The sequence below is a fragment of the Lycorma delicatula genome, chromosome 3 (assembly GCF_047948215.1).
Source record: "Lycorma delicatula isolate Av1 chromosome 3, ASM4794821v1, whole genome shotgun sequence".
Classification (NCBI taxonomy): Eukaryota; Metazoa; Arthropoda; class Insecta; order Hemiptera; family Fulgoridae; genus Lycorma; species Lycorma delicatula.
The window spans coordinates 775,155-788,558 of NC_134457.1; the positions used below are offsets into that span (position 1 = coordinate 775,155).

General features: G+C 28.6%; 1 protein-coding gene across 1 annotated transcript in view; it reads right to left on the minus strand.

Annotated features, from left to right (window-relative positions):
* ssp3 (SCAPER domain-containing protein short spindle 3) overlaps positions 1-12,262 on the minus strand; it is a 140,682-nt gene extending 128,420 nt beyond the window's left edge. The window contains exons 1-2 of the mRNA XM_075359329.1: positions 12,165-12,262; positions 7,072-7,180 (exon numbers count right to left, since the gene is read on the minus strand). Coding sequence (XP_075215444.1) covers positions 7,072-7,162 — 91 coding nt within the window. The 5' untranslated portion in view covers positions 7,163-7,180; positions 12,165-12,262. The remainder of the gene's footprint in view (positions 1-7,071; positions 7,181-12,164) is intronic.
* Between the last annotated feature and the right edge of the window lie 1,142 nt (positions 12,263-13,404).

The window sequence follows — 13,404 nt, forward strand, 5'->3', positions numbered from 1 at the left end:
CACATGTTACACGGGACAAAGCAGAGCAATGTTAATTATGTGTATATAATAATTCACCCATATTAATTATGTGAATAATAACTACCCTGATAAAAACTGTCATATACATCTCATATCCTCATGTACATCCGCCTTTACGTAAATAAGCGTCATATATGGTTTTTTTTTTAAATACCTTAAAACACTTACTATCAGAGGTACCACTTCTTAGAAATAAAAATGAATGACTATTTTTGCACACACACACACACAGATATATATATATTTATATATATATATATATATATATATATATATATAATAGATTACCATGACAAAATAGACAAAATAATTACTATATAAAACAGTAAAGTATTTATACCTTGATCTGTATATTCTAAGTCTTTTTTTAATGAAGATAAAATATTACCAAATTGTTTTTTTAAATTGTTCTAATGTATATGATATACTGCTATTATCATAAATTAATCATTGAACTTAAACAGTTAAAAAAAAGCTGACACACAGTTGTAGAACTTTCCTGTCATGCAGCTTTTTTCTGATGCACGACTTACACACACAGCTTAATTTAAAGTATTTATCATTTCATTTAAATATAATATTTTTTGTTTATTTAATTCAATGACTAACTAAACCATATGCACATACCGTATTTTATTCGGGCAGGTGTGGCGGTACTCACAGCCACTTTAAATACTTTTTTATACACTTTAAATATCACTCATACCACTCACTTATTTATACCGCTCACCAGTGACTTCACAATATATCAGATGACTACAGCAGCTGTACATCAATGCTGCACTAGCGCTCTTTGCAATGAGGGGGTACTATTGATACCCACTTAGTCACTAGTTTATTTAGAGCATTTTTTGGGGTGAGGATGTGATTTTACAAAAATTTGTTTTTGCATATATTATTATTTTTTAATTGTTAACAATTGTGCATAAGAAAAACAGGACCTTAATTAGGCAAAATCTCAAGATACTGAGGGTGAACTTGCTCTACAGCCTCACCCTCTTAACTTTTTAAGTTGAAAATTTAATGGCATCAATGCCCCATATATAGAAATAATCTGACTGAATTTGGTCAAAATCGATCGAGTAGTTCTGGAGATACAAGGTGACATAGAGAGAGACACTGAACACACACATGTACATACAAACATCTGGAAAATTTACTTCCACCTTTTTAGTTTTTTTGGGTTCCTTAGGTATTAAAACTAAAGCTCTGGTGAAAACCATATGTGCCCAACTTGGACTGATTACAATACTTTTCTTTCTAAAGCTATAGCTCTCCTAGCACTAGATGGGAGAGTAAAATACATACATGCCAGTATGATGTACAAGTGGGGGAGCATTTAATAAAAACGAATTTATTTATGGCAATCATTTTGGTAGTTGGTGGAGTATAATAACTAAGTCATATGTAGCTAAACATATATATGCAGTATAAGCAGCTGCAGCATTTTTTTAAAAATTACCTGACACAAAACAGAAAAAGTTTTACTGCCTCGCTTAGATAAACAGTAAGTTTCGTCACATCGTAACAGTGTCACGCTAATTAGGAAAAAATTAGTTAAGAATGAATTGACATCAAAGTTAACAGGAAATGGAAGATAAATTATATTTTATTTTATATGAAAAATAATTAATTTTCTCTGCGTGTTATACAACTAAAATCAACCTACACATTCTGCATAAATTCTAGGAAACTTTTAACAAAATAAATATACTAATTATGTTATCTGCACTTGTAAACAAACATATATGTCATCATGAGATTATTTGAATTTGCAAAAAATACATCACATCAAGCCAAGGTTCAATTAAATGATAGACGAATATTAAAAAAATCTGATGTGGACACCACATGACTTACTTGTACGCCTATTAAATTACATTTTTTGCTGCACTTCATTTAAACTTATTTCGTTTGAAAGTGAGATACAATCCTCCAATTCTTTAATAAAGTGGACAGTTACACAATTACTGAAATATTAGTTTTTAATTAACATAAATATTTATATAACTCAACAATCTTACATGAAATATTAGGATACAGTAAAAGTTCCTTTATTACTTGTATTACTAGATCAGTATTATTATTATTACACATATCTTTGAGAGTAGCTGATTAACAAAAGTTTCAGATTTCTGGTGTTATGTATAAATAAAAGTTAATTATAATTACACTATTCCATTTAGTGAACTCCTGTGTACTGGTTACAGATGTTAATTTCGACCTTACAATGTAAAATATTTCATTTTTATTATTGGAATATTTGGTTAATAACCAAATGGTTCTTTTTAAAAATGAAAAAGAAATAGTTACACAGGAAAAAGAAAAATAACTGCAGAAATATATCTCAAAAAAAGAGGAAGAAAATGTTAAAACCAAAGAAGAATAAAAAGAAAGAAAATGCTACAAACCAAAAGAAAGAATAAAAAGAAAGAAAATGCTACAAACCAAAAAAATAAATAAAAAGGAAGAAAATGCTACAAACCAAAAAAATAAATAAAAAGGAAGAAAATGTTGCAAACAAAGAAAGAATAAAAACATTAAAAGAAGATGATAAATATAAAGAGGAAGAAAATGTTAAAACCAAAGAAAGAATAAAAATCCCTTTCAGCACACTGGAAGGTAGAGGTAGATTTCACCGGTGCAAAGTTATGGATAAGAAAGATTTCCACCTTAAAGTTAAGAAAAACTTCAAATTCACACAATACGACAATGGTTGCATGTGAAAAAAAGTTTTGCATGTTTAGCATACAATGAGCCTCATCTTATAATTCCAGCAATGTTTTGATCATTCCTTGCCCAAAGGGTTGGTCATATTAAAAATTGTTTCAGACAAAAGTTTTAGGTAATGTTTAGAGGAATAACAATTACTTTAAACCGATTAGATACTGCGCCTATTAATGGAGGTATGATTTTTGTTGTCTTTGAAACCCTGTTTTTTCCACCCCCTAGGCCAATGATTAATGATATCTGAAAACTTTACTTAGATAAGTTTTAGTCCCTTATCCAAAGAACAGTAGGAATTTTAAATGAATTTGATATTTTACTTAATAAGAAATAGCAATATTCAGTTTTTGGGAAAAAGCCCCCCCACCCATTACCCACCCAATGGTTCAATTTTTCCCATTAACAAACTCAACCAACATTTTTTGGGTTGTTATACTTTATGTATCAATTTGAAACTGATTGGCACAATATTTCAGCAGTTATCATGTCCACAAGAAAATTATATATATATATATATATATATATATATATATATATAATATTTAATTAACATATTTCATTATTTATTTTAATTTATATATTTATTTAATTTCATTAATATATATATATATATATATATATATATATATATTTCACTTTCACATATATTTAACATATATATATATATATGTATGTATATAAAATATACATAAAAAAAATTATGGTTAAAATTATGATTGAAAATTCCCTACACCAGGAACCCGGGGAGGAAATTCAGCTTTTAAAATGCTATACATGTCTTACTTTTACTGCATACATAAGCAATTTTTCATGGTTTTTTTTTAAATATATTTTTCTTTTTTTTTGGCATATGTTTAAATACAACTATTATTGAAATAACTGTTATTTCAATCATAACTACTGTTATTATAAACATTACTACTGTTACTGTTATTTCAATCATTTTTTTTTTTTGTCTTCAGTCATTTGACTGGTTTGATGCAGCTCTCCAAGATTCCCTATCTAGTGCTAGTCGTTTCATTTCAGTATACCCTCTACATCCTACATCCCTAACAATTTGTTTTACATATTCCAAACGTGGCCTGCCTACACAATTTTTTCCTTCTACCTGTCCTTCCAATATTAAAGCGACTATTCCAGTATGCCTTAGTATGTGGCCTATAAGTCTGTCTCTTCTTTTAACTATATTTTTCCAAAGGCTTCTTTCTTCATCTATTTGCCGCAATACCTCTTCATTTCAATCATAATTTTATATATATAATTTTTTTTTTTTTATTATGTGGCTAGCCACATAATTTATACATATTTTTATATGTTGTAAATTAATGGCTTGAATTTAATGTGTGATTTAGAAAAAAAAGTTTAACTGATGATGAGGGAAAACCTTGAAAGCGCTATTAAAAAAAATAATAACCATAAGGTAACAAGCATTACTGAATTCTACATCTTGATTGTAAGTGGTTTTTATACTTTTGTCTTTGATATATATATGTATGTATGTATATATAAACCTTTGAACTGACAGTGGTTTTGGGGTCTGGGAGATGTGAAATATAAAAGATATGTCGAAATATTCATTTAGCCGAATAATGTTACCCACTACAACAGGTAGCTTTCTTATGAAATCTACCTAAAAAAATTAAGAGAAGATAATAAATATAAAGAGAAAGAAAACGTTAAGACCAAGGAAAGAATAAAAATTTAAGATGATGAATTTAGAGAGAAAATTTGAAAACTAGAGAAGTGTAAACAAATTAAGACCAGAAGAATTACATCAACCCAAAGGGTGATTAAATGGTTGGGAACGAAAAAACAAATAAACAAAATGATGTTCAACTCTGACTTAGGGAGAACATTGTCCGACAATATCAGAGGAGTAATGAACAAAAATATAAGAATGTTTTACAATTTATTAGATTGGACATGTATGCCTCACTGTATATGTTGTTCTTGTGACAGTCTATTTTTCAGTCACTCTGTAGTTAACTTTAATGTTGATAAAATTAAACAGAAATTCCAGAATAATTAAATAAAATTAAACAGAAATTAAACTAGAAAATCCAAATATTATACAATTCTACATTATAATTTTCAATTAATATTAAATAATCAGATGTTTCACCAAATTTATTACATACACACATTTGTAATAATGCCTATTAAATTGCATATACACATTTTTAAAAGTACATAAAATTTTATTTCGCTAATAACTTCTGGTTTTTTCATATTCTTTTATTTTATTGTTATTATTGAATAATCATTTATTGTAATTTTTTACAATCACAGGTTAGTAATTATTAATAAATTAATATTTAAATTTTAAAAAAAAAGTTAAAAAAGAAAAAAATATGAAGTCTGATTCGAACTGTTGTGCCTTCCCTTGTAAGATCCAAATATTTCATTAATTAAATTTTTATTTGTCTATAACTTCAGAATCAATAAAAATAAGTACCACTTATGAATACTGTTGAAAAGCTTTCAATGACAGCTTATTATTGCAGTTAAGGATTTTGGAGTTTTTTTGGACACTTTTGGTTCAGTCGATTACAATCAAAAGAGGGAGTGCACAATTATATGTTACAACAGTCAAATCCAAAATTTCAACATCCTAGGGCTAATTGTTTTTAATTTATGTCAGAAACATACGTACATAAGTACAGACGTCACACCCAAATTAGTCAAAATGGATATTTCCATTAAAATCTGAAAACCAAAGTTTTTCACAATCACAATACTTCCTTTACTTCATACAAGAAGTAAAACGGAATTTTAGATCTTCTAGCTCTATATAGATTTTAATTTCAATTCTATACAGACATGTTGAAAACTATATTTAACACATGTCAAAATACAGCTTAAATAAAAGCACATAAAAGTAAAATTACATTAAGAAATTTTTACATGTGCTATATAAAAATTGACACAAAGATTACTTACAAATACTGTTTATTACTCTTAAATAATTAGCATAACAAATTTATTATAACAATTGAAATTATAAATACCAAAATAAAATTCCGATTAATGAAAGAAACTTTACACACTAACTAATAGAAACTAATATTGAATTCAGTAAGATAACAATAGAAAAATGAAAAGTCAACAACTCACATAAGTGAGTTGTTGACTTTTCACAACTGTTATTCACTTTAACTGTTTAAAAAAGTACCATCCTACACTTTATACTGAATATATATAGTCACTGTCACTCCTGTTCACAAATAATTCACCAAACAGTTTTTTTCCTGTTTAGCATCTGGGAATCGCCATTAGGTATTACCTCAGAGGATGAATGAGAATGATATGTATGAGTGTAAGTGATATGTAGTCTTGTACATTCTCAGGTTGACCATTTCTGAGATATGTGGTTAATTGAAACCCAACTACCAATGTAACATCCAATGTAAACAATGGTACATTGTTTACATTGTACCATATAAAATATGGTTTATATATTCGATATTATATTATAAAATATAGCTACATATTCGATACTACCTGGTACCCAATGTAATATCTAATACATTTCTAGTACCTAATAATCAAATCCATCATGATACAATTCGGAATAGTTGTGACACACTTTTCACCTGTTTGTTTCCAAACATTTACTCCAAATGCTACAGCACACTGTGATCGCTTTTATCACACAATGAACTAAAAAACTTGAAACCTGTTACTCTGCTGGTCCCAAGCAGTATTTACATCTCAGGGCCTAAAGCCTCACCTGACCTGACCTGCAGTACCACCATCCGACCTGCCATTTCGATTGGTTCAAACCTAATAATTTACATTGTCTTCATATTCTACACTTTTTTGTAAGTTCTTTTCTGGAAAGAATCCCTCTGTTGTGTCTTCTTTCTTAATTTTCTCTTTTTCTTCTTTCTGGAAGCTTCTTTACCCGTTAAGAGTATACACGCAAATTCTGAGTAACAATTCCACAAAAATAAATATATATATATATATATATAATATAATTACACAATAAATAAATCTTTTATTCTATTCCTTACATAACAATACATTACATAGACCATGTCTTTGTAAAACAAATTATAAATATAAAAAAAACTATAAGATAAAAAAATGGATATGATTAAGGTAAATATTAATTATTTATATACAAACACGTGAAATAATTTTCATGTAAATGAATTACATATAAAAAATTACTGCAAATAATTGGCAATTAAAGATGGTGCTATTACAAATTATTTTGAGCACATATTTGAATATACATTATGGTGTGTACACATTAACCATTTTCAGCAATTGTGCATAAAATAAATTTAATATCTAATTGATAATAATCATACGTACCAGAATCTGTTGGAGTCAAATCAACATGGAATGCTACCAGATTACGAGCTGCCCTTCCTTCTTCCTGAACCAGTAATCTCAAATTATCCATTTTACGTGCTGAGAAATCCTACAAAAAAATTAAACAACAATGATTCAAAATATCATATTTTATAAAATAAAACAGTATAGTGTAAATAACTGATAACAAACAATTTTATTTTCAAGTTTTATCATAAACATATCATATTAAATAAGAATGTTTCACCTAAAAATGTCCACAAAAATAAATTAGCAAGTATAATACTTGTCAATTTGCTAAGTCAATTATTATCCGCAATTTAGTTATATTTTTGTTAATGTTGGAAGTACTGTCATTTTGCATAGATGACACATGCGTGGTTTAATTGTTGTTAAACCATTTTTAATTGTTGTTAAACCACAATTGTTGTTATGCAGGTTTGATGCTGCTACGTTAGTTCCATTATCACTGCCCAGCCGTTAACCACGGCTGTTCCGCTTTCTGTTTGCACCAAAGAAGAACAATGTTCAGTGATCCATTATGTGTGGTCAGAAGGTGTATCAGGGGCCGAAATTCATCAAAGACTTTCGGTACAGTACGGGAACAGTGTGTTGTCGCAACGGAGTGTCTACGAATGGATTGAAAAATTCAAAAACGGTCGCACAAGTGTTACGCACAACGAAGGAGCCGGATGACCGTTTACCGCCACAAATGAGGAAAACATTGAGCGTGCACGTGGCACGGTTTTCTTAGACAGACAAGTAACTATTAATGAAGTGGTGCATCGTCTGCAAATCAGTCACGGTTCTGCCTACGAATCATCCACAACAGAATTGCACTTCATAAAGTCTGTGCAAGATGGGTCCCAAAACAACTCACACAGTTGCATAAACAAACGCGCTTGAACATCTGCCAAAAACACTTGGATCACTTTGGTAATATATGGAACATCTTTTTAGACAGAATCATCACTGGTGATGAAGCACGGATCCATCATTATGAGCCAGAGAGTGAATAGCAGAGTATGGAATGGAAACATCCAAATTCGCCCTGCAACAAAAAGTTCAAGACCCAACCGTCCGCAGGAAAACTGATGCTTATGGTTTTTTGGGACTCACAAGACCCGGTACTGAAACATTATAAGGAAAGGGGCACAACAATAAACAGTGCACGTTACAGCGAGATGCTTACTGCCAAGCTGAAGCTTGCAATTCGAAACAAACACCTTAGACTGCTGTCAAAAGGTGTTCTGTTGTTGCACGACAATGCCCATCCATCAGCTGCCCACATTGCTGAAACACTCCAGAAACTCAACTTTGGAGTATTGGCTCATCCTCCATATAGTCCTGATCTTGATCTTGCCCGTTCTGACTACCACCAGTTTGGTCCACTTAAAGAGGCATTAAGGGGCAGTCAATTTACCTAGGACGAAACAGTGAAAGAAGCGGTGCATTCCTGGCTCGCTCCTCAACCGAAAACCTTCTTTTACGAGGGCATCAGTAAGCTTGTGCAATGATGGACCAAGTGCGTGAAAATGCAAGGGGACTATGTTGAAAAATGGTATACATGTAAGTTTCCTATTTGTATTGCAATAAAATTTATAACTACATTGCGGATAATAATTGACTTACCCTCATACATGATAACTGCTCAAATGTGTAAAAACAAAAAAATAAACAAACAAACCTAAATAAATAAACAACACAAAAAAAACCCACAAGTATGCTTTAATATAAAAGCATACTTGTGTTGTTTCCTTATAAAAAAAGTATTATTAAGAATTAAGTTGGCTAAATTTTCCAACACTTTTGGTAAACAAAATAAACAATTTTTAAATGTTGGCAATTTTAAATTAATATTTTTTATTCAGATATCTTAAAAATATTGAAAAACTAATTAACACGGATTAAGTTAATGATAGGTAAGATTTTCTACTCATTCACAAATATATAATCTATAAACCAAAATGTTTAAAAAAATCTAATTTTCAAAGAAAAACTAACTTAGGTTTTTGCAAAATTAAATAATAGTTATTTAAAATTTACTACATTTTATAAAATAAAGAGATGAACACAAAATAATAGGTAATAAAAAAAAATTTTAAGTTTTATCATGAACATATGATATAAAATAAAAATAACTAATCTAAACCTCTCTCATTTAACTTATAATTTTCGGCAAAAAATTTCTGCACTGACATAAAGAATGGATATTATTTTGCTTATTTAAATGCTGACTAAAAACACATGAGTAAATAAATATAATCAGAGAGAAAATTATTAGATAGAAGATTTATATCTGTTTCTTGGTTAGCAAAACTTACATTACACTACCATTAAGAGACACCATGTTTTTATTCAATATTATTTGTGACAATGTCAATTAAACAGAGCAGATAGTATTACTATCATTTTTTTAAACAAATACAGAACAAATTTGAAGTATTTAAAGAGCAATCAATTGGTATGATATATTGTCATTAGGAACTCAAATATCTCACATAAATAATAAGTTCATGACCAAGCAAGATGCATCTCAGCAACAAAAAAAAAATTAATAAATAATTTCACAACGCTTATCCCAGTATTCTTGTTTGCCATGTAAATTGGCAGCAGTGATACTGATGGTTTGATGCATGGCTGGCAACTGAAAGAATGATGCCAAACACAATATGAAGGTGTAACAGTAACAACTCCATATGCAGTATGTATAAAAAAAACTAGCACTGTTTTCGTTATTTAATAGTGAACATAGAACTCATCAAAATTCATCAATGAATGTAAGTTACGATTAGTGATGCAGACGTGTTAATGCTGCAAAAGTGAAATAGGGAGTTCCTAAATGGCAATGGTTCTATAAGAGCCTCCTCAACCAAGTGACACCAGAGTACACTGCAAGCAATAGTGGCAGTTAAAGTTGAATGATAAGGGAAAATCAGCATACAAATGTAAATGAGATAGCCTCCCACTTGAATATAACTCATGTATCAACAAACCATATTGTCCATGATACGCTGTGTCACAGTAAATGTCTGCAAGGGGGCATATCAGTGGACTGCAGACTTGAAATAAAATACTGATGCTTTCAAAGTACTACTGAGGTACTTGCAGGTGAAGCAACAGGTGGCAGCTCCTAGTAAGAATTATCAATGCAGATGAATCCTGGATCTATACCACTAACCAGAAATCAAGGCAATGAGCAAGGAATGGTGCCAAAATATGGAAGATATAAAAAGCAGACATGCACAAATATTATTACAACTTATTGAACATTTCTACATCCTTATTTATAGTGTGTAATAATTTATTGCAGTAAAATATGGGGAACAGAAAAGCTAATAAGAATAATAGTTAACTAAAGGAATAGACATTTTTTAAAGCAACCTTAGAGAATGTTGAAAATTTGGTAGATTTAAAATCAACGAGAAAATTTAAGATGAAGTGAAAAAAAAACCAGTGGTAAATAATCAATATTAGAGATCGGTGAAGAGCTATGGCTGTCTGAAATAAAAGTGAATGGTATTTTTACTACATTACTTTTGGCATAACAAAATTATTATTGGCCCAATTAGTAGAGTACATACACAATTATATTCTAGTAAAGATAAAGAAACTATTAAAGCACTGATTAATTACTGTTAAAAATTAATTCTGCATTTCCCTCTTTTTAAAAAAGTTTTTATACTACTGAAATGCAGTAACTTACATAACCAATTCTAAATAAAATAAATAATATCTACAGTAATGAAGAGGTTAGTAGCAAATTGAAACAAATTATTGCAACACTACAACAGAGGATATGAACACTACAAATACCAAAATCATAAAGCATTACTAGTTAGAATAAGATCGTAATAAGTTTGATGTAAATAAAGTGAATGATAATGACAAATAAAAAAATAACAGATAATGATAAATACAAATAAATAAGCAAAAACTAAACTGAAGTACTAATTAAAATTGAAGTTCGAATTATTTAGTGTTAGAAGACTGAAAATCATAAAATTTTGAGAAACTGAAAGTCAAACTTATGAATGCACAAAATAGATTATTCACTCTATATTAAAAATCACATTTCACCAAAAAAGCTATCTTCAAAATAAACTATTTTCATTATATAAGCAAAATTTAACCTTTAAGAACTAGTAGCAAGTAAACTATACTAACAATTTTAAAATGTTAGTATAAAGTTTAAAATATACAATAAAAGAGAAATTTAACTAAAAAAAAAAGAAAAAAAATAATAGAGTTTATAAGATCATTCACTCAGACCAACTTTGTAAACAGCACTTATAAACTATAGAGATTAATGTAATGGTAGTAGATTAACACCTTTCGTTTGGTTCAATTTCTAATACTACCACATAAAATCCTAACCTGCACTTACATAGTTACAACCACAATTTTTTTAATTTATTTATGCAATAAAAAACATATTAAAAAATAAAAATAAATATTTTTTTTTTTAATTGTAATTTAACAAAATTTAAAGATGGGCTGCTGCAAATACTTAGTAACATAAATGTACCTAAATTTTTCTGAGATCCTCCAAAACCTACACATACATTATATTTCATGAGATACAAGCATAAAAACAGTTTAAATGTCCTATCTCTTCCAAATTTTCTAATGAAGACTTAACACAACTGAGTACAAATGTAAAGAATTATAAGAATGGTAATAATAATTTATAATCAAATATTAATCCAGAGTTTAACTTCAATGTAAAGAATTAAACTAATCAATAAAGAATAAATAATAACACAGCATAATGCACTCACTCTGAATTCAAACATGATATGTCAAGTAAGGGAGATATTCAGATGGTTGGGTGTAGAAAGTCAAAGAAATTACACAAATGATACACATATACCTTACATTTTAAAATACAGTTAAAAATAATAAATCATTCGATGCAACTTTGATTTACAACCCCTTAATAACGTCTATTATATACTATCACCAAAATTAAATTTACACATACATTTTTATTATTTCAACATTTTTTTTAATAGAGGTTATGTAAACATTTGTAAACGTAAATTACATGAAAATTATTATCTGTTATAGTTAAAATGAGTAGATTTACTTACGTATCATAACTGGAAAGCATTAAACGCTACAAAAACCGTCGAATCTCACCCACTAACGCGTTTATCGAACTGTCATGACATAATACGCTATAGTCAAATGGACACGAATATCGATGTATTCCAATGACATCGATAGTTGTCGAAATAGAATACTACTGCTACGCGCCGTTAGTTACAAATCATGATAGAATTATAAAAGCAATAAAATCTCAAGTTAGCTAACATTTTGTGGTATTGAAAATATCTTTATTTCGTTATAATTGAATTATCTGGCATTGTATACATAAACTGCATAAGATCGAATCACAAAATTTTTATATTATTGTATTTTTATGTTGCACTATAAATAGATAAGAGTATGATTTTACACCACAATATATGTATGTGTATACTGTTGACATTCAGTCATGATGTGTATTCATTTTAATCTTTGACATTGTAATATTTTTAATCTCCTAATGATGGTTTGAAAAAACCAAAAGATCTTGATCTTTTTTGCTGGTAAGGTGGTTATAAAATTTTTAATTATTTTTTATTTTTAAAATATATCAGCAGCCAATATTTGAAAATTATTTTTCAGTTTTTAATAAATTAACTGTAGTCACATAAACAAACTGATTTAGACAATACTTTAGCAAAATTAAAGAATTTTCATTGATTATCGTTCTACAATAACAACATGATTAAGTAGAAAAAAGTGAGGGGATAAAGAAAACTAATAAAAACTTCTGGTGGAATTAGATTCAGAGCATTTTGTTTCATGGCATTTCCATCATTCCAAAATCAGTCATCCTCAGTACAAAAAAAAAACAAATTTCAGGATTTATATATTTAACCTTGAAGTTTTTTAGTTAACCAATTTGTTTTCATTTCAGAGTTTAGTTTGGAAATGGCTGATTTTGGAAAAAAATTAGAGAATATCCAGTTTATAAATAATAAGGTTACATCTTGATTTTATAATATATTTTATATAAATTTATGACATAAAGATAAAAATAATTTGACATGCAGGCATATGGCTGGGACATTAAATTTCATAAAATATTTTATAGTAATATTTTTATTTTATTCACTACCTAACTGCATTTTATTACCTAATTCTTAAGTTTACACCATTATATAATATTGAGTTATATTTCAATTGATCTCTAGAGTTGTACAGATTAAAATTAAATAAGTTATATGACTTTTTGTGAGCTTCTGATTTTATTTTTAAATCGATTGTTTACAGGTTTATTTT